Source organism: Onychomys torridus, chromosome 8 (assembly GCF_903995425.1).
Source record: "Onychomys torridus chromosome 8, mOncTor1.1, whole genome shotgun sequence".
NCBI lineage: Eukaryota > Metazoa > Chordata > Mammalia > Rodentia > Cricetidae > Onychomys > Onychomys torridus.
The window spans coordinates 54469995-54489397 of record NC_050450.1 but is presented as its reverse complement, the minus strand read 5'-3'; the positions used below and the strand labels follow the sequence as shown (position 1 = coordinate 54489397).

General features: G+C 44.6%; 1 protein-coding gene across 2 annotated transcripts in view; it reads left to right on the top strand.

The window, feature by feature from the left end:
- Shisa6 (shisa family member 6) overlaps positions 1 to 19010 on the top strand; it is a 306926-nt gene extending 287916 nt beyond the window's left edge. For both annotated transcript variants that reach the window (XM_036196107.1, XM_036196106.1), the window contains 3 exons: positions 6037 to 6093; positions 10466 to 10618; positions 12503 to 19010. In XM_036196107.1, coding sequence (XP_036052000.1) covers positions 6037 to 6093; positions 10466 to 10618; positions 12503 to 13053 — 761 coding nt within the window. In that variant the 3' untranslated portion in view covers positions 13054 to 19010. The remainder of the gene's footprint in view (positions 1 to 6036; positions 6094 to 10465; positions 10619 to 12502) is intronic.
- The last annotated feature ends 393 nt before the right edge of the window (positions 19011 to 19403 follow it).

Here is a 19403-nt window from a genome sequence, read left to right as displayed (position 1 = left end):
GTGGGTGTGTGGATGTATATGTGAGTGGATGTGAGTGGATGTATGTGTGTGGATGTGTGGATGTATATGTGTGTATGTGTGTATGTATATGTATGTGTATGTGTATATGTATATGTGTGTGGATGTGGATGTATATGTGTGTGTGTGTGTATGTATATGTGAGTGGATGTGTGTGTGTGTATGTGTGGATGTATATGTGTGTGAATGTATATGGGTGTGGATGTGTGGATGTATATATGTGTGGATGTGGATGTATATGTGTCTGTGTATGTGTATATGTGTGTGTGTGTGTGTGTGTGTGTGTGTGTGTGTGTGTGTGTGGATGTGTGAATGTGTGTATGTATATGTGTGTGTGTGTGTGTATGTATATGTGTGGATGTGTATATGTATATGTGTGTGGATGTGTGTGTGTGTGTGTGTGTGTGTGTTGTGCACTCCTGTGTGCTCGAGAGACAAGCTTAAAATAACATGAGACAGAAAGGTTAGATACAACAGGATAGGCAAAGTTTGTCAGGCTAATGCAAACAAAAGGAAGCAGGGCTGGCAATATAAATATCAAGCCAAGTGAACCTCCGGGGCAAGGGAGGCACTGAGCAGGACAGAGTGCTGTTGAGTAGAGGTCAAGGGAAGCTTCACAAAAGGGACATAAGCATCTGGAGTCTTTTGTATTACAAATTACAGCTCTGGAGTCTAGGAAACCAATTCTGCTAAGAACCCAGAAAGGAAATGACAGGAATATAAGCATAGTGGGAGACCTTAGCACACCTCCCTCAGTCTTTGACAGATTAAGTAGGTGAAGGATGAATTAGGGTATAGAGAGACTGAATAATGTGTTTCACATGTCTGACTTAATGGATAGATGTCAAGTTTGTACTCTGTGAAACAAAAATACACCTTGTCTTTAACTGCCAGTAAAGCATTCGTGAGAACTCATTTGTCCTTAGCCCACACAGGAAATCCCAGTAAGTTCCAAACAGTGAACTTTGGATAGGCCATGTTCTCTATCCATGGCATAATGAAACTGGAAATTAACGGCAAAAGTTCAAACCAGTGACCCCAAACACTTTGAAATGTAACAGCACTCTACTCCTAACTGTTTGGGTCAATGAGAAACCAAGGCTGCAATTATAGATCATTTAGGTCCCAAGCACAGAAAGGACACTGTGTGCTGACACTTATGGGATAATGCCAGAGATAAGTTCACTGCTGAAGATTCGACATTATTAACAGAAAAAGACAGAAGATAAATGGACTAAAGAGTCAAGCCCAGAAATTAGAAAACAATAACAAACCAAACCAAAGACAGTGAAGGAACAGAAAGAACAAAAATATAAATATTCCAAAGTATAAAACAATGACGGTGTTAAGGTTGAAAATATGTACTGTCAGTGAGATAGCTCTTTCTAAATGAATGATTATGTGAATAAATTGCTAATCCAAAAACATTGTGCCAACCCCTGAAAAAAGAGAAAAAGGGTATACCTTTATCTACAGAGGTTTTTTGTTTTGTTTTGTTTTGTTTTTTTGGTTTTTTTTTTTTTTTTTTTTTTTTTTTTTTTTTTTTTTTTTTTTTTTTTTTTTTTTTTTTGTGTGTGTGTGTGTGTGTGTGTGTGTGTGTGTTCTTTTTATTTGGGGGGAGGCATCGATAGTTGTAAGCTAATAGAGTTTAAAATGTCCAATAGACATTTTATTTTACTTTTATTTTTTATTTTATGTGTATGAGTGTTTTGCCTGCATGTTATATATGTAAACCATGTATGTGCAGAGTCCCCCAAGGTCAGAAGAGGGCACTGAAGCTCCTAGAACTGGAGTAATTATGTAATTTTGAACTGCCATGCAGGTGCTGGGAATAGAGCTTAGAACCTATGCAAGGGTATCATGTGTTCTTAATGGCTTAATATCATCTCAGCATTGATATTTTAAAGAAAAATTAAAACTAAAAATTTAATTTAGAGTAAGAAAACTAGAATGAATGGATGAATGAATAAGGATCATATTCTCAAGTATGAGAAGCCAGTACACACTGGTTAGGATTTAGGGTCTAACACCAGCTGCCAGATTCAGCTGCTGGCTACAGAACACTGAACAACCTCTTCCAACCTCTGTTTCCATATCTCTAAATTGATGATGAGAGCAGTATCAACCTCTGAAGTTGTCAATGAAATAACAAAAGCCAAACATCTAGCATCTTGCTAACAGAAGGACTCCATGCCCTCAGAGACATATAAGACACATGCAATGATATACACACAGAGATCCACAATGATAGACACACACACACACACACACACACACACACACACACACACACACACACACCATCAGGCATTTTTACTATTGCATCCCTCCAGACTCTCTAAGTAGCCAGTATTTCAAATATTGGATGTGTAATTTCAAAGCATAGATAAAGATGCAGCCCTAGTTACTTCACTTCACAAGATCATAATTTTAATACAAAACCTTAACAGTGTTAGCAAAGAAAATCCAGATTCTTTATGAGCATATGTGTATACATATATAAGTTAAATATGAGCAAATGAAATCTAGAGTTATAATAAAATGAAACACCAGAATCAAATAGGGCATGTCCCAGGAAGAGATGAGTGTTTTAGCGTAAAAAAAAATCTACCATCTACTTTGGCACATTGGGAGGCAATTGATGATGTGTTGACCCAGAAATGTAGTTATTAGCCTAAGGAAGTAAGACTCAGCCAAAGACTGTGCTCAAGGTTATTTGAGGTAACGTTATTAAATTCCTAAGCAATCCAAATACCCAAACAGGAGGAATACTCAAATACACTTAGGTTATACTGTGCTTAAACAAATAGACTTTGCTTAAATAACATATAGAAATAAAGGATAGACTATCCTATAGGAAGAACTTTGGTTAAATCATAAAAAATGCTTCAATGATTATTTCAAAGCATAAAAACATATTCATGATGTTGTTCATTAAGCATAGAAAAAACTGAAATAATATGTACAGTGTGCAGAAGCTGCATGTTTTAATATATGCATTTATGTATATGTGTGTGTACTATATACTCAAGAATTATATAAATACACAAATATGCAAATATAAATATTGGGCTTTTGCAGATGCAAAAATGTTGCAATGAGTAATCTACATTTGTCATTTTGCACAAATGTGAAAATGAAACTACCATCATGTTTTTATTCTTTTTAAGCATATTAATCTGCATAAAAATGACACACACGCCATTATTCATAGCAATATTGTCTAAGTGGATGTATGTGAGAGAGTTAGCATGCACAGCCCTTTATGAAACAAAGGAAATAAGAGGAGATGGAATAAAATGTTACAGTGGTTATTATAGGGCAGTTTTAATTTTCATTTCTGTACTTCATTTGAAATACTATTCCTTAATGCCAACACACACACTCGAGCAAATGTTAGAAAAATTACTTTCAGTGAGTCTCAAGGAGCAAAGTGCCACATGTATCTCAAGTCACTTAGCTGGTTTTGACTTCATCTTTTAATGATGCAGTAAAACTACAGTTAAGGTACCTGGGGAATTGCATATAGTGTCTGGTTATGACAGGCCAATAGTATATATTCATTTGACTCCACTCTCTAGTCAAGATCATTTTAAGGATTAGTCGAGAAAAAAGATGCATGTGAGAATAAACGAACCTAGAGGACATTATGGTAGGTGAAATATGTCAGCTGAGAAAGACAGATTACAGCATGTTCTCTCCCTGTGTGTGGATGCCGAAACAGTTGATCTGAATATTGAGTAGTGATTTCTAGAAGCTGTGAAGTGTTTGGGGAGCGAGACAACAGGGAAGCTGGTTAAGTTCTAGGGCTCCACATCACAGGTGGGGGTGGCACGGCGGATTCTATGACTAATTAGAAGAGATGAGCTCAAAGCTTTCGAACATAAAATAACAACATGGGCATGCTAGTTAACCTTGTTTGATCAGTTCACATTGGATATGTGTCTTTAAACAGCATACTGTGCACCCAACTAAGTATAATAATTAATTAAATTTACAAAAAAAGAGTTACCTGAATTTAACATGGGTCAAGGGGTGCAACTGGCTATCAGAAATGATTCCCTGAATCTCAGGTGTCTGGCACCCTTTCCCCCTGTCACAGGGACTCTCAGACAAAGATTCAAAATGTTGTCACTAACTGCCACTCCATCCATTCAACCTGGACTCTCCCATTTCTTGATATTGATACATTGTTTTAAATGAGAAAACAAACCACACAAAGAATGAACAAAAGTTGATCCCCTTCTCTGCCCTCTCCACATTCTGACAAGGCTTTTCATTATGTAGTCCAGGCTGGCCTCAAACTCTCCCCTCCTACCTCAGCCTCTTGAATTCTGAGATCACAGAATCCTCCCACAGTCTTCTCTCCCCCTCTCTCTCTTCCCGCCTCTCTCTATCCTCCCCTCTCTTTCTCTGCTATATGAAGAAGAATTTTCTTTCATTGCTTAAATCCAGGTCCAATGCAGAATGGATTCAATTTTAGACAGATAGTTTCTTCCACGGCTATAACTTAGTCTTTCTCAAGAAGGGTCAGTATTATCCTATGAGGAATTCTAGCCTGCTGCTCAAGCCCTCACCCTAACTGATAGTTTGGTGGCCTATTTGAAGGATCTAGTTTCAACAAAGGAACCAAGCAATCACTCAATCACTCTAGAATTGTTGTATGCTAGGAAGAAAGAGGATAATTTGTCTTAGAAATGGCAAAAGAGAAATTTTGATAAAAAAAAAAAAGATAATTTGTGGGCCTAGATTCAGGAGATTATTATAGACTACTTTATGTTTTATTGGCTAAGGAGGATGAAAGCAGAGAATTGCTAAGATGACTGACATTTAGAATTCTAAGCTCATAGGACATCAGTGTCATGGGCCAGAGCTTAAGCTTTGGAGAACAAAATGGCAAAGCCACTTTGAGAAGGGAAGAGATTTCAAGAGGCTAGAAGGGGTCCATTTACAGTTTAAGATCTAACACTCAGGCGACACATGCTTATTTGGAAGTGATCCTTTTATGCAAGAAGGTGGAAGCTATAAATCAGAGCCTGAGTCCTCATGAAGACACCTAAGCCCAACAGAGCCCCCAATACTTAGAGTGGAGGAAGATAAAAAGCATTAAGAAGCTAGAATATGAGGCCAGGAGTATGAAAGACATTTTAAAGATGTTCAGAGATGAGACCAATATCCCCACTATGCAAAGATGGGAGTGCTTTGACTCATGAGTCAGGGAACATAGAGCCAAGATTTTGGGTCTTTTCTTCTTGTTGTTTTGGCTACAGTTAGATACATGTACCAATGAAAAGCAAGAATATAATGCTGTGCTAAAGCACTATCACAGTGTTGGAGTATACTTTAGAGGCAAGCAAACTCTTCATTCAAACCATTTTAGAAACCCTTGGAATGCCCTGAACTCTGAGCATTGGCAACCTAGTTCTGTTGATGTTATTGTTTGTTCAATCTAAGTTTCTGTGTTATGAATAGAGAGTGTGCTTTTGAACTACCAGGCTGCGTCAGTTAGCCAAGAACCCAGGACTCCTGATCTTAGACACTGACTGGAGCCTAACAGATTTCTACATCTAGGATGTTGTCAAACCTGTATATATAAAAACAAGAATCTACTTCCCCTTTGTAGTGGGCCATATCATTTTATGTGTTCTTGTAAAATACTCCCCCATCCTCCTTATTTGCTGACCTATATGTATTTTAGCACAGCCTCTATGGCTGGTCACCCAGATCCAGGTGTGTGTGTGTGTGTGTGTGTGTGTGTGTGTGTGTGTGTGTGTGTGTGTGTTGGGGGAGGGGGTGTCACCACAGTAACCAAAGAAGCCTGATGTACTTAGAGGGAGACAGAAGACAAAAACAGCCCAAAGAGTTTTTGGAGCCTAGTATATTGTTGCATGCCTTTCTTAGAAAGGCTTCCTTTGAGTCAGAGAAAAGCAGTTGAAATGACTAAAGAGAACTGCTGTTGTGTTGGAGAGCCAACAGAATGCCTGACTTCTTTTAAAATGTCTTTTCTGTGACTTTCAGGTGATCGTCAGTACAACCATCCAATCTTAAGCAGTGCTACCCAGACCCCTACACACGGTGAGAGCTGATTGAGAGCACCCATCTGCATATCAAGTGACTCATTCTGAGGATAAGAGAAGGAGGTGGAGTCATGAGCCTGGCCTTCTCCAGGCCACACAGCTTCACTCTTCCTTTGAGAGCAGTGTCCCCTGGATGTTATTGTCTTTGACATCTGAGTGATATTTCTTCCATAGAGGCGGGAGACCCTTTCTCAATTCATTGATATTTGCAATCTCCATCATGTCTTGTGGTCACAGATTCCATATGTCTGTAGCAAGGAGATTAATTTACCCAAAGCCACTATGTGTCATTTACAAATGAAACAAGACTTTGTCAAGCTTTACCCTCTTGGCAGAGAAGAAGTTGACAAGGCGAGGGGAGGGGTGTTAGCAAAGGAACAGTGGGTAGCAGGGTCATCTTTCCCTGTCAGGTTCTAACATCCTCCTAGAAGACCACAACTTAACATTTGGAACCCCAAATAAAAACTATTTGGAGTCTCTCTCAAAACTCAATAGAGCCAGGACAGCCCTGTAAACTGGGACCTGTCAGTCATTCTTGTCTCTTTCACTACAAAACTTAAATAATTAAATAATATTAATAATATTAATAATAAATCAATAGATGTTTCCCAAGAGACACACTCAAAACACAGATAAATCCAAAGCCAGGTCCGGGTACAGGCTTACAATCTCATATACTATGGAAAATAAGGCAGAAGAATTGCAAAATCAAGGCCTGTTTGGGCTAGAGAGTCAGTTCAAGTCCAACTGGGAAGCTTTGTGAGCTACTGTCTCAAAACAAAAATAAAAGCTAGGGGTATAGATTAATGGTAGCAAGAATTGCCTCATGTGCACAAGGCCCAATGTTAACCCCTCATACTTGAAGAGAAAAATAAGATGAACTGAGCAGCTCAGCTGGCAGAGGGATTACCATCCTCAAGCCATAATGCCCAGCACCTCAGCACTGAGGTGGGGCATATCAGGACGAGGAAGAGGGAATAGGTGTTTGGACATGCTCTTTCAGTGCTGTGGGGACACCTGTCATGAGAGCAGGAACATAATTGGATGCTTCTGGTTGTAAGATCTAAGGGGAAAAAAAACCAGAAAATGTAGAGATCAGTTAAAAGAGGGTGATGCCAGTTGTAACATTGATGGTGGGGGCAATAAGGAAGACCAAGAGCTGCAACATTTTGAGGTAAGAATTGAGATGGTTCAGTCACTCAACATTTATATCTTCATGAAAACCAATGAAGACTGAAATGGAGAGCCAAGAGTATTTAGAAGAGTGTAGGCTTGACTGTGGATGCTATCCAACAAATAAGAAAAATAGTCAGTGGGCAGAAATGGAATTTGTGAATAGTGAATTTGAATCTGAACTTACAGAATTTGCTATGCTGGTGGAAGACACAAGAAAAACATGCCATAGGTAGTTTGAGTTTGGAGATGGGGATGTTCTCATTAATCTTTAAAGGAAGTAACAGAAGGCTTGAAAGTGAGGACTATCCATGCAAGAATTCTAAGAAAGGAAAATAGAAGGCAGAGGCAGGGAGCCTGAGGGATGCTGTGGGGGTTATGGAGTGGGAAGAGGAGCTGGGAAAGCCAGGCAAGGAAAGCCCCCACTTGTTCAGTAACATTCTGGAATGAACAACCACTGAGCTGAGCCTCCTCAGGAAAAACCAATACAAGCACAGACTCTTGAGTACAAGCAGAAGGAGTGTTCTCTACCCTACCTCTTCCTGTCTTCGCTCCTCCCGCTGGTACAGGGAGATGGGAATAGAGAGGCCCCAGTTCCTGATCTTGAGCAACTTGCAACACTGTTGAAGTAGAGTTTGTGTGCATTCCTTTTTTGGATGGTACCCTTTCCCCTCAAGGGCTGAGTAGAGCAATTAGTAAGGTAGGAAGGGCCTGCATCTCCTTGATCAACCAAAAAGCATCAACTAGATCCTCAGCCTGGGCTACACAGCTAAGAGAAACAGGAAAACTAGAAAGCAGGCCTACTGATGCAAAGGAGATCTCTGAAGTCATTTGAGATGAACAAGACCAAGTCATGTCAAATCACTAAAGATCAGTGAGATATGGAGTGTAACCGACTGAAGGGAAATGGTAGATATTAGAGTAGATATCATGGAGGACTGATAAAGCATAACAAGGTCACAGTCATGAGCCTGGAGTTAAGGGAAAATGTGATAGAGAAAAAGTAAAGTATGGCATCTCAGGAGAAGACAAGCTTACTCAAGAGGAGGGAGGGTGCTCAGGCAACCACAGTCAGCACAAAAGATGGTCTTGGCTCAGTGGTGCTTTCAGGAGAAGTGGTAGATGACAGTATGTGGACCTACTGCATTTGGAGGAGGGAGCACTGAGCAATGACCTCAGTGGGAGTAAAACGCCAAGACTCAGAGGGAACCCTGTTCTTCTCCAGCATGGTGAGAAAGTGAAGAAACAAGAAGTGGATTAGTGGTAATTAACCACGTCTAGGGAGCAGCACTCTCAGCTTCATGCCCACTCTACTTCCTGGCATCTGTCCTGGCCCATGCCAGGGAGGTTCTCTCTGTACAGCATGTTCTGATCTCTTGGGATACAGAGCATCCCTCACCCCCTCACATATGTACGAAGCTGGCACAAATACCAGCTTATTGGCTGAAATCCCCTGGCTCAGTCCCCAGCTCTGGGGGTGACAATGCAGGCAGGGAAAGAGAGAAGCCAGGAGTTCCCATGCCTGGGACAGTCCTTTGATAAGGCCTAGGAAGGCGACTCTCTCTCCCAAGGACAAGAGGGTTTTTGCAGTCTATAATGTAATACTCTCTGCCAAGAGATATAGAAAACCATAATCCTGTACATTTATCCCAACTTAGAGCCTGCCCCTTCTCAGAGTCTCTTTGTCCCAGACAATTAGGATGGGTGGATGGCACAGTCAGACTGCTCTTTCCTTGTTCCCTTGTTTCTGGAAATGGTATCACGATCTCCCTGGAAACCAACTGTTGACTTCTTTTTAGAGCTCCTCTTCTCATGTCAATCAAGCATTAAGGGATTTTTTTTCTCCTTCCCCTGGACTTCCATTTCCTTCAGACCCCCAAGCCCACTGCTTCCTCCCCGATCCTTTTCTCCTCTCTTGTGTTTCTCCTAATGTCTCCTCCAAAGGCCCCTCAGCCTGAGGGTGCCGTCACCAGTTATTCACCCTCTTGAGTGTTCACCATCTCCATTCCCTCCATGACTCTTCCCTGGGCCTGACAACGAACCACACTCCACTGTGGCTCTGCTGACTTTGGAATCTCAGGGTCTATCTCAGAGAAAGAGGGAGAAGAGGAAGGATATGACAAGCAGGTTTTGCTCAAGTTTTTCCTTCTGGGAGCTTAGAAATTACTAAGGCAGTCTCTGAGAAAGGGCTTAAGGTAAGTGACAGTGGCTATGTGGCTTACTGATGCTTGTCAAATACGAAGCATAGAGAGAGACCCAAGGGAGCTGCCCCAAAGGTGCATGGCACCATGGATTAAATGTGGATTGGAGTTGCAATGAAGTTGGGTCCTGTATCCATCTCCTCCATGGTCAGCAGAGTTTCTCTAAAGTCAGACTGGCCTGATAGAATTAGATTAACCTACAACTATTGTGATAAGACAGTGCATTCATGTAGACATGGATGAGTTTATGATCCATATCTTATTAGAGTTTCTATTGCTGTGATAAAACATCACAACCAAAAAAAATGGGAGGAGGAAAGGGTTTATTTAGCTTACACTTTCACATCACAGCCCCTCAGTAAAGGAAGTCAGGACAGGAAGTAGAGGGAGAACCTGGAGCAAGTACTGAAGCAGAAGCCATCGAGGAGTGCTGGGTTAACTGGCTTGCTGGGCCTGCTTTCCTATACCATCTAGGATGACAGGCCCAAGAGGCACACTGCTTCCAGTGAGACAGACTCTCCCACATCAATCATCAATCAAGAAAATGCCCCACAAACTTGTGTACAGGCAACTTGACCGAAGCACCTTCTGAATTGCAGTTCCTCTTCCCATGTGACTCTAGCTTGTGTCAAGTTGAGGAAAGGCTAGCCAGGACAATGCTCTTTCATTGCACTGGGTCAGTTTTCATCAGAGACACCAGGAACGAACATACCTGGGGGAAGAAACTATTGCTGAGTTGAGTCCTCAGGGACTGATCGCTAGCCATGGGAGCCAGAAGAAGCTAAGACAATGCCTCCCCCCACACACAACATTTGACAAAAGGAAAGTGAGCAAAGGGAAACTGAGTCTCAGCACTCCCCACTAGGTCCTAGCTTAGGAAAGCAGGATAGAGGCTCTAGTCAGAGAGGGAGCAAAAAGTGGAGAGAAAACTTGGCCACTCTGGCCTCAACTACCTCAGCCTGTGTGTTCACTAAATGTCATGCCTTTCTTTTGCAGAGAAGCCACGGATGAATAACATCCTGACATCGGCCACCGAACCCTATGACCTCTCCTTCTCACGCTCTTTCCAGAACTTAGCCCACCTTCCTCCATCATATGAATCTGCAGTGAAGACCAATCCAAGCAAGTACTCATCTCTGAAGAGGCTAAGTAAGTCAAGGATGGCTGGAATTGAGGTCTGTCTCAAGGGTTCCCAAGTCATTCTCTTCTATATCACTCTCTTGTCCCATAACCTAAGGGATCAGATATAGAATCCCAAGAACTAGGAGTGAGTTGTATGTAGGATAAAGAGAATAGACAGAACCCTTTCCTTGGCTCTCCTTGTCCCTAGTCCACTCTTTTTTATAGTTAAGAATGATGTTGTAGGACCCTGGGGCCCCCATCCTCTGTAAGCTATAATTATCACTTATGTACCAGCTTGTCACTGGCCTTCATCAAAATGTGGGCCTTCCTGTATATCATTCCTTGTAAAAGAGGCACCAAGGGCCCAAAGAACCATTCCAGCCCAGCCAAGACCATCTCAAAGAACTGAGCGTCCACACTTCTTATATTCATTCTTGCATCTTATAACTTAGGTTTGGTTTATCCAGGGAATCACCTCAGATGTTTGAGTTGGAAGTGGCTGTTGGCATTGATAGGTTTAATGCATTAAAATGTACAAGAAAGTACATTTAGGGACAGCTTTCTTTCCTGACCTGATCCTTATAACTTCCTCTCATTTCCCAATGAATGAGTCAACACCCTCACCCATGTATGTGTGCATGCACTAGGGTGTGTGTGTGTGTGTGTCTTGAGGATGCTACATAGAGCCCTATGTATGCAGGGCAAGCATTTGACTCCCGAGCTACCTCTCCAGCCCCATAAATCATTTTTGAAGGCTGCCCAACTTCAGTTAGTGCTCCACATCTGAGCACGTGTTTGAAGTTTCAGGGTGACTCACTCTGATAGAAGTCCAGCCCAAGTCCATTTCAGCCATCTACAGAGAAATGTTGAGTTTCTATGGCAACAAGTGAGCATCTCTGACCACCTGAGAGGTCTGATGGATGCCCTGAAATGAGAAAATGGGGTTCAATAAGCAGGATAGATCCACCCCAACCCTGAGCCCACTGAAGAGTAAGCAGCATTCCCACACTAGGCAAAGAGTCCCAAAAGCTATCTGTAGGAGGCTTCCTTGTTGAAATTTAGCACAATGCAGCCTTATATGTGCCCTGGAGAAGGTGGAGGATCCATAGTGGAATTCTGAGAGAACCTACTAGAAGGCCAGGAGCCCAGAGCATTTAAGCAAGACACACATACAGTATTGCTACAGCCTGCTGCCTGGTGGGCACAGGGAGTAAGTGTAGGCTGATGATATGGCTGTGGGGGCTGGATACCCATGTGTTGGTTCCTGTAGATTGGTTGTTACTCCAGAGAAGGTGTTACTAGGTTCCTAGGTTACCAGTGAAGCTTTCCACAAATGCCTCCTAGAGGAACATCCTACTTTATTCTAACAAAACCTGATTCTGTGCCCAGTTTCCATAAAGTAGTGCTGTAGACATCATTTGAAAGCTGTTAGCTCTACCTGAGTATTTCAGCAAGACCTGGAGCTATTCTGCTTCAGAACCACCTGCAATGGATACATCAGGAATACCTTGGGCTTGAAATCAGCTCCACCATAAGCTGGGTGGGGAAGTCATTTAACTGTCCTCCATGGTGGTTCCTGAAGAAGAAACAGAATCTGGGGGCCTACTGGAGATATAGACTCTGGTGTACAGTTAGTGTCCCTTAATCAGAACCTACCTTTCACAAGCCCTCAAGGATTGTTTTGTGTGTGCTTTGGAGGGGGGGGGGTTAATGTCACCTGTCTGAGCCCCACCCCCACCTACTTTACTAACTAAGGGCCTTTGGTTATGTTATCCTTGGAGATTGCCAGGTCTGTGGTTGAGCAAGAGGACACACACACACACACACACACACACACACACACACACACCCCTTACTCCCTGAGTCGTGGCCGTCCCATCACCCCACTGCTTTCTCTCTGTCTCCTTGCAGCTGACAAGGAAGCTGATGAGTATTACATGAGGCGGAGGCACCTGCCAGACCTTGCAGCACGTGGCACCCTCCCCCTCAACGTCATCCAGATGTCTCAACAGAAGCCGCTGCCTCGAGAACGGCCACGCAGGCCCATTAGGGCCATGTCCCAGGACAGGGTCCTGTCTCCACAGCGGGGCTTGCCTGATGAATTTGGCATGCCCTATGACCGAATCTTGTCTGATGAACAGCTGCTCTCCACAGAGCGCCTGCACTCCCAGGACCCGTTGCTGTCCCCAGAGCGGACGGCCTTCCCGGAGCAATCACTGTCGCGGGCCATCTCGCACACGGACGTCTTTGTGTCCACGCCAGTGCTGGACCGCTACCGTATGACCAAGATGCACTCCCATCCCAGTGCCTCCAATAACTCCTATGCCACCCTGGGCCAGAGCCAGACGGCAGCCAAGCGCCACGCCTTTGCCTCCCGCAGACACAACACGGTGGAGCAGCTGCACTATATCCCGGGCCACCACACTTGCTACACAGCCAGCAAGACCGAAGTGACCGTGTGACCGGCAGCGTGGCCGGGCTGCTTGGCAGAGTGAGGGCAGGACAGCGCAGAGCAAGGCAGGGATGAGGAGCACAGCGTCCAGCCTTGCTCTCCTCACCTCCCCGGTTCCCGCCATTGGAGCTGGAGGCAGGCTGCCTTTGTCCAGAAAGCCATATCCCCCAGGGACATGGCGCCAAATGCCTGGTCCGGCAAGCACAGACCCAAGCTCTAGAGCTCTTTCTCTCCCAGTAGAATCCTCCCCCTGCAGATGAGAAGAGTGGTGAGGCCCCAGTCGGACCTACCACCCGAGCCTCTCCCCCAGGCCCCCCCCCCAACCCCCACCCCTTCCTGAAGACTCAGCCGCAGGTTCTGCCAGCAGCTAGTGGACCCTCCCCTGAAGGTAATCCGAAGCTGCCTGAGTTTGAACAGCCAGCCGGCCAGCGGGTGCAGTCAGTGGGCTGACCGAATAGGCTACTCGGTCTCTTTCCTGTATCTAGAACCGCATCACAGAAATCTTAGTGCCTAAAAACTGCCTGCTCGCTCTCAGCCAGAGAGCTGCTGTGTCCATAAGCACAATACGATTCTCTTCTGCCTGCTGGAACTCTGGTCTCTACCGAGTGGCCCTTCCCTCGCTGAGCCCTGCAGCCCCACACAGGAAGGGTTCTCTTCCTTTTAGCTGCTTGGTTGCCCCTGCCCCTGTGCTGCGGGGGCTATGCTCTCTCGGCCTTCACTGTTTCTCTTCAGACCTCTCTGGGGCTTTAGCTCTTGCCCCCGAGAGGGAGCATTAGCTCTTGCCCTCCAGAGAGGAGTAGCGATAGGTTGCCAGGACTTTAGAAGTGCCTTGGCAGCCACCTGATCGTCTCCCCCCACTTCCTCCAGGCCACTGGGTCTGAACTAGGACCTCCTCTTCAGGCCTGCCTTCTTCACCCGAGCTCTGCTCCCAGGAGGCACCTGCAGCGGGCAGAGAGTTAGGGTGGGGAGGGCCACTGTGATGCCCAGGATCTCAGGGGCTCACCATTCCCATTTTCTAGGGCTCTGCCTGTCCTCCACCCATGAGCCTCAGGCGGGACAGACGCAGAAGTTTCCAGACAGAAGCTTAGCCTGTGAACAGGCACAAGCTCTCTGACGTGGTCATGCCGGACCCTGAGCACTCCTTTCCACCATTTTTGCCCTCTCCAAAGCCTTTTTCTGTTTAGAACTCATTCTCTCTTCCTGTGTTCCCTCCCACAGCTACCTCCCCACCTCATCCCCTGTAGCTCCATGACTTTCTTCAAACCAGTGGATCCAAGGGACTGAGACCCATTGGTAGATGAAAATAAATAATAGTGTCCCAGGATGTCGTTATGGGGGGCATATCAACCCCTCCTCCTTGCAGGGACACTTGAGCATATGGCAGGGGCACCTGGAAGCTCCCCTGCCAGCCCATCTGAGCCCCCTCTTTGCCTGCAATCTGAAGGTGGAGAAGGCGTGACCAGCTACTGGGAAACTATCAGTGAGAGCAATCCTGCTCCCCCAAGATCAGGAGGAGGAAGAAAATGAGCCCCCCTTCTGAGGGCCAGGCCTGTGACTGGGGAGAATCAGCCCCAGACTGCTGATGGAGTCGCCTAAGAAATGGAGCCATAGCTTACCAGACTCCTGCAGCAATGCCCTTAAGTCAGATTTTATACCCCCTCAGTTCTGCATGGATAGCCCTTAAAAAGAGAGGTGGCGAGAAGCTTGTATCTGTCCTGGTCATTTTTAATCTAGCCAAGTCTATGAGCCATGAAGAAGTCAGTGGACTGCTTCCCCTCACTACTTTCAAGAGCTACAAGCTTTCCTACACCCCTCCCTAGAATGCCCCCTCTGTGACAGCAGGAATGTTCTGCATAACCCAGAAGGATGGAAGCTGGGGCTTCCAAAGGCAGCCTTAGCCTCCCTGCTGAGGGGGTGTCCCTGGCACCATAGGGCCAGGAGGTCCCTGGACATTCTGCTTTCCTCCCTGCAAACACATAAACCTTCTTAAGGGCTGGTTCCCATGGGTCTATGAGCTTTTGTTGCAGAAGGTAAGGCTCCTAGGAAGAGAAGAACTCAATCCAAACAGAGTGTGGCTCACGACCAGAAGCAAAGGCATATCTCACAGCTGGCCCCAAGCCCAGCACCCTCTAACTCTCTAACCCATAGCTGGTCCCTTGTGCTGGTGGGAAGTTGGAAGGGGAAAGGTTGAGATTGTGGTGGGCAAGAATTCCCTCCCAGGTGTCTGGACATCCCATGGAGAATCTTCCAGATAGCAAATTCCCCACCCCTTGGGGAGAAGATCTTACCCCAGGCTCTTCCCTCAGCCTTGGCTCTGACAAAGGTGTCTGTCTATCTTCCTCTCCATCTGTCTGTCTGTCTGTCTGTCTGTCTGTCTCAGGGGTTGTTTGCTAAGTTGATTCCAAACTATTTCTCATCCCTGCCTTACCACCTCTTGGTATAAAATACCTGGCATTGGTTACATCAGAAAATTCTAATGGAATACTTGCTTCTCCTGAAGGCTTTTCTTCTGCTTCATCCTTGGAAGAAGAGGAATCGTAACAGAGATGGAGGTCTGCAGACTACTCTAACCCAGTCCTCTACTCCAAACTCCGGAAAACTGTGTCTTAACTGGGACATGGAAATACACTACCCCTCCTTCAGTTTTGCATGGCTCATTTAAATTACCTATAGTCAACCATGATCCAGAAATATTAACATTTGTCTTAACTCTTTTGAGAGAGTCCACAATCACATAGCTTTTATTACAGTATATTCTTATAACTTGTCCTATTTTATTATTGTCAATCTCTTCCTGTGCCTAATTTACAAATTAAACTTTATTGTATGTGTATGTATATGAAGAAAACATAATACATATAGAGAGTTTCTCATACTATGTGTGGTTTCATGCACCCATTGGGGTTGTTGGAGCTTATCCCTCGGTGATAAGGGAAAACCACTAAGTCCCATGAACTCACCTGTCACTCCAGAACCAGCTAGCTATGTTGCTGTATTAACTCACTTGAGAGTGTCTGGGGCTGGAACCCAGATGTCACTGCTTCTAGCCCAACAGGTTGGTGTTCTCTGTCACACATAGAAGAGCCCTGGCTCTTCATGATAAACACTCCTGTCCCAAGCAAAGGAAACTCAAGGTTTCCCTCTGCTTCTTTTGTTCCTTCATGCATGTCTCCACTGCCCTGGACTGGGGTGTGTACAGGTCTTATTTGACCCAAGTGTTCTTCCTGAAGACCTCTTACCACTCCTGTCCTTCCATCCTTCCTTTCTCACTTCGTCCAGTGAACTCTTGGCTCCATATATTCATGAGCCACAAAAGCTTGCCAGTAACTCCTTAGCCTGCTAACTGGACTTTGATCTTCAGAACGTCCTTAGTTCTGAAGTTTCCCTCACTTCCCTCTTCAATCATTAGCCATCCTTTTACTTGGATCTGCTGAAGTCTCTAGTTTGACAAATTAGAGTTCTTGATGGAAACTGTGGAAGATGCTCACGTTCTCTGAGTCCTTTGTTTGCCTCATTGGTTTGTTACACTTCCTCACACGGGAAATGATGCCCCAAGGGGTAAAGTCATGGGTTTCCTCCATCCCTCTGATCTCTTAAAGGGAAGGGAGAGAGCTGCCTGATCAGAGGTGCCATGGCCAAAAGATCAGCTTTGGTTCCTGCAGCTACCAGACTCAAGAGGCTCTTGACTCAGACTGCTAGTAGCCCAGAGTCTCCTGCTCTGGCCAAAGATTCGTCCCCTTTGATGCCTGTAGCTCTTGCTTCTATTCCAACACCTTTCTTCTATGGAAATCACAGCTCTCCCCTCATCCAAAGACATGAGGACTTCTAAGTCTCCAAGTATGGAGGAGTCGTCATCCCAACATCTCTGCCACCAAACTCAACCCATTGCCTTTGGAGAGCTTTTAGCTGTCACCTGCTTCATCCCTCATTCCTTCCACAAATGGCTGTGGACTGGACCCAACACCATAGTTTGAAAGGGCTGCCCATCACTTGGACCCTAGAAGGCACTGACTCTGAGAGGAGCAGGCACGTTAGGTCCCACACACATCTCTCTGCCATCCTCTCTAAATCTGAGGAATTGTCAAATGTTTTTAGGAGGCTTGCTGTGCTTTAACGAAGTATTTTCCTGGCATAGAGTTATTTTTATAAGTGACAAATTTTGATGGGAGGTTAAACAAGAAAGACAAGTCTTTCTGGTCCCTCTCTTTGATTTTGGAAAGTGGCATATCAGAGAGGGGCAGGGGGCGGGGAGAAACAGAAACAGGAGTAAGCCTCCAGAAACATGGCTTCTAGGTCTGGCTTTTGTCTCCATCTTGCCATGTGACTATGGGCAAGTCACATGCCAGTTCAGTGCCTCAGTTTCCCCACCTATAAAATGAGGGGCTTTGACTAGATGAGCCCCCAAAGTTTCATTCAGCTTTTACACTCTGGGGTTTTCATTCTCTGCTCTTTCCCTTTTCTACATTCACCCCCACTTCAACTGAGCTGCACCCATCACACTCTGCCTGCCCCATGGCAATATCCTCAGAGGCCCTAGACAAACATCAGATTCCTTGCCAGATTTTGGGTGGAACCAATGGGCTCTGCCACACATGGATACTCTTGTATCTGAAAGTTGAGGCCTGACCACTCAACAGGCCACCAATCATGTATCCCCGAAGCCTCTCATGTAAGCATACCTAAACCACCTGGGTGTCAGTTGCTGTGAAATTCTGAGTTTGGAGTTTTCATTTTTGATGTCCTTATAGCTGGAGGGAGGTAACTCTACTTTCAGAGAGGGGACGGGCTGAAAGAAAAGGGTCTAGATGTCTGACCATGACTTGTGGACACAGAGTTTGTATTTAAGGTCAGATAGGAAATTGGTTCCGTGTCCCAAAGGAGCATGCTTGGCAGAGGTTCTGTGTGACAAGGGATGCCATCATATCCCACACCACAGCATGCATTCTGAAGACCACGTCAGGATGCTGAAGCTCCATCCCATCTGGAGAGGACGAGGCATCACCACCTGGGCTGCTGGGAAGTGGGTCCTCACCCCATCCCAGTATCTTTGTGGCCCCTCTTTGTGATACTATCATCCTCCCCATGAAGGCTTGTGAAGCACCAATGGAAATTCCAAATCGCTGTCATCAAAATCATCTTGTAACTTGCAAACACATTGACCTTCCATAATTCATAAAAAATAATGCTGTGTGTTTGCTTATCAGCCTCCCTCATATGGGAGGAGAAGACCCTGCTCAACTTTGCTGCCAACCCTCCAATGACCCTCAAATGCCACTCCATTAAGAGGACCCATTCATTTGCTTCATAGTGGCAAAGACATCTCTAGTCCTGTAAACTCAACTAGACATTTTGTAGTAAAGAATTCTTGAAATTCTCTAATAAAAGGCAATTCTTACTGTAACATTTTTAGTTGGGGACACAATTTCCTAAGGGGGGTGTTAAGGAACATTTTTACTCATTAGCTGGATTTATGGATTCTATGTTTATTATATGGTAGTATTATGAAAAGTACCTTTCTATCCGTATCTCTGCAGTTTCTCTGTCACTCACATGGAATCTTCCCAATGAGCAGTGCCCCCCCCCGCATTACTGCTTCTGTACAAATCTCATCATTCTCCTTCGCTGTCAAAGCACACCCTATATGTACTGTAAACAGAGATTGCTTTAGTGAGATTTAGTCTTAAGGATTTTTCCACTTTTGTCAGTAACAGATATTTATGGATCAAAAAATAAAGCTGTTTCAACATAACCTGTGTGTCTTAAAGTAGCTGCATGCTTACAGAGTCAAAACCAAGGTCATGCAAAAAAGCAAGGAAGGATACTAGAGATCATTGTAGTCAGGAGAGGGAGCAGGGATTGACTACAGACAGTTGCTAGGAAACTTTAGGTTTGATGAGATGTTCTAAAACCAGATGTGGCCAAGCTCAGTGGTACATATCTGTAATCCCAGAATTCAGGAGAATGATGTAAGAGGATTATGAGTTTGAGGCCAACCTGGGCTACATACCAAAATGTTGCCTCAAAAAAAAAAAAATAAAATAAAATAAAATCTGTATTGTGGTGATATCTGTGGAACTACATAGGTTCATGGAAATCACCAAAGTGTAGATTTACAACTGCCCTGTGTTATGGTATACAAATCAAGCTTTAAAATGCAAGAACGGAGGAATGTAGAAAGGTAAACACCCGACACTGTGTCACCTGAAAGCAGAGCTGAATTTTCCAGTGCTGACTATACTCATCTATTCCAGCACTATTATTCTTAGATATCAGGTCTCAGTTTTATTTTAGTGTTAGTTACCGTTACCATGGCTGTGAGCAGATTAGAGGTGGCTAAAGATCCATAACACTTAACTCAGA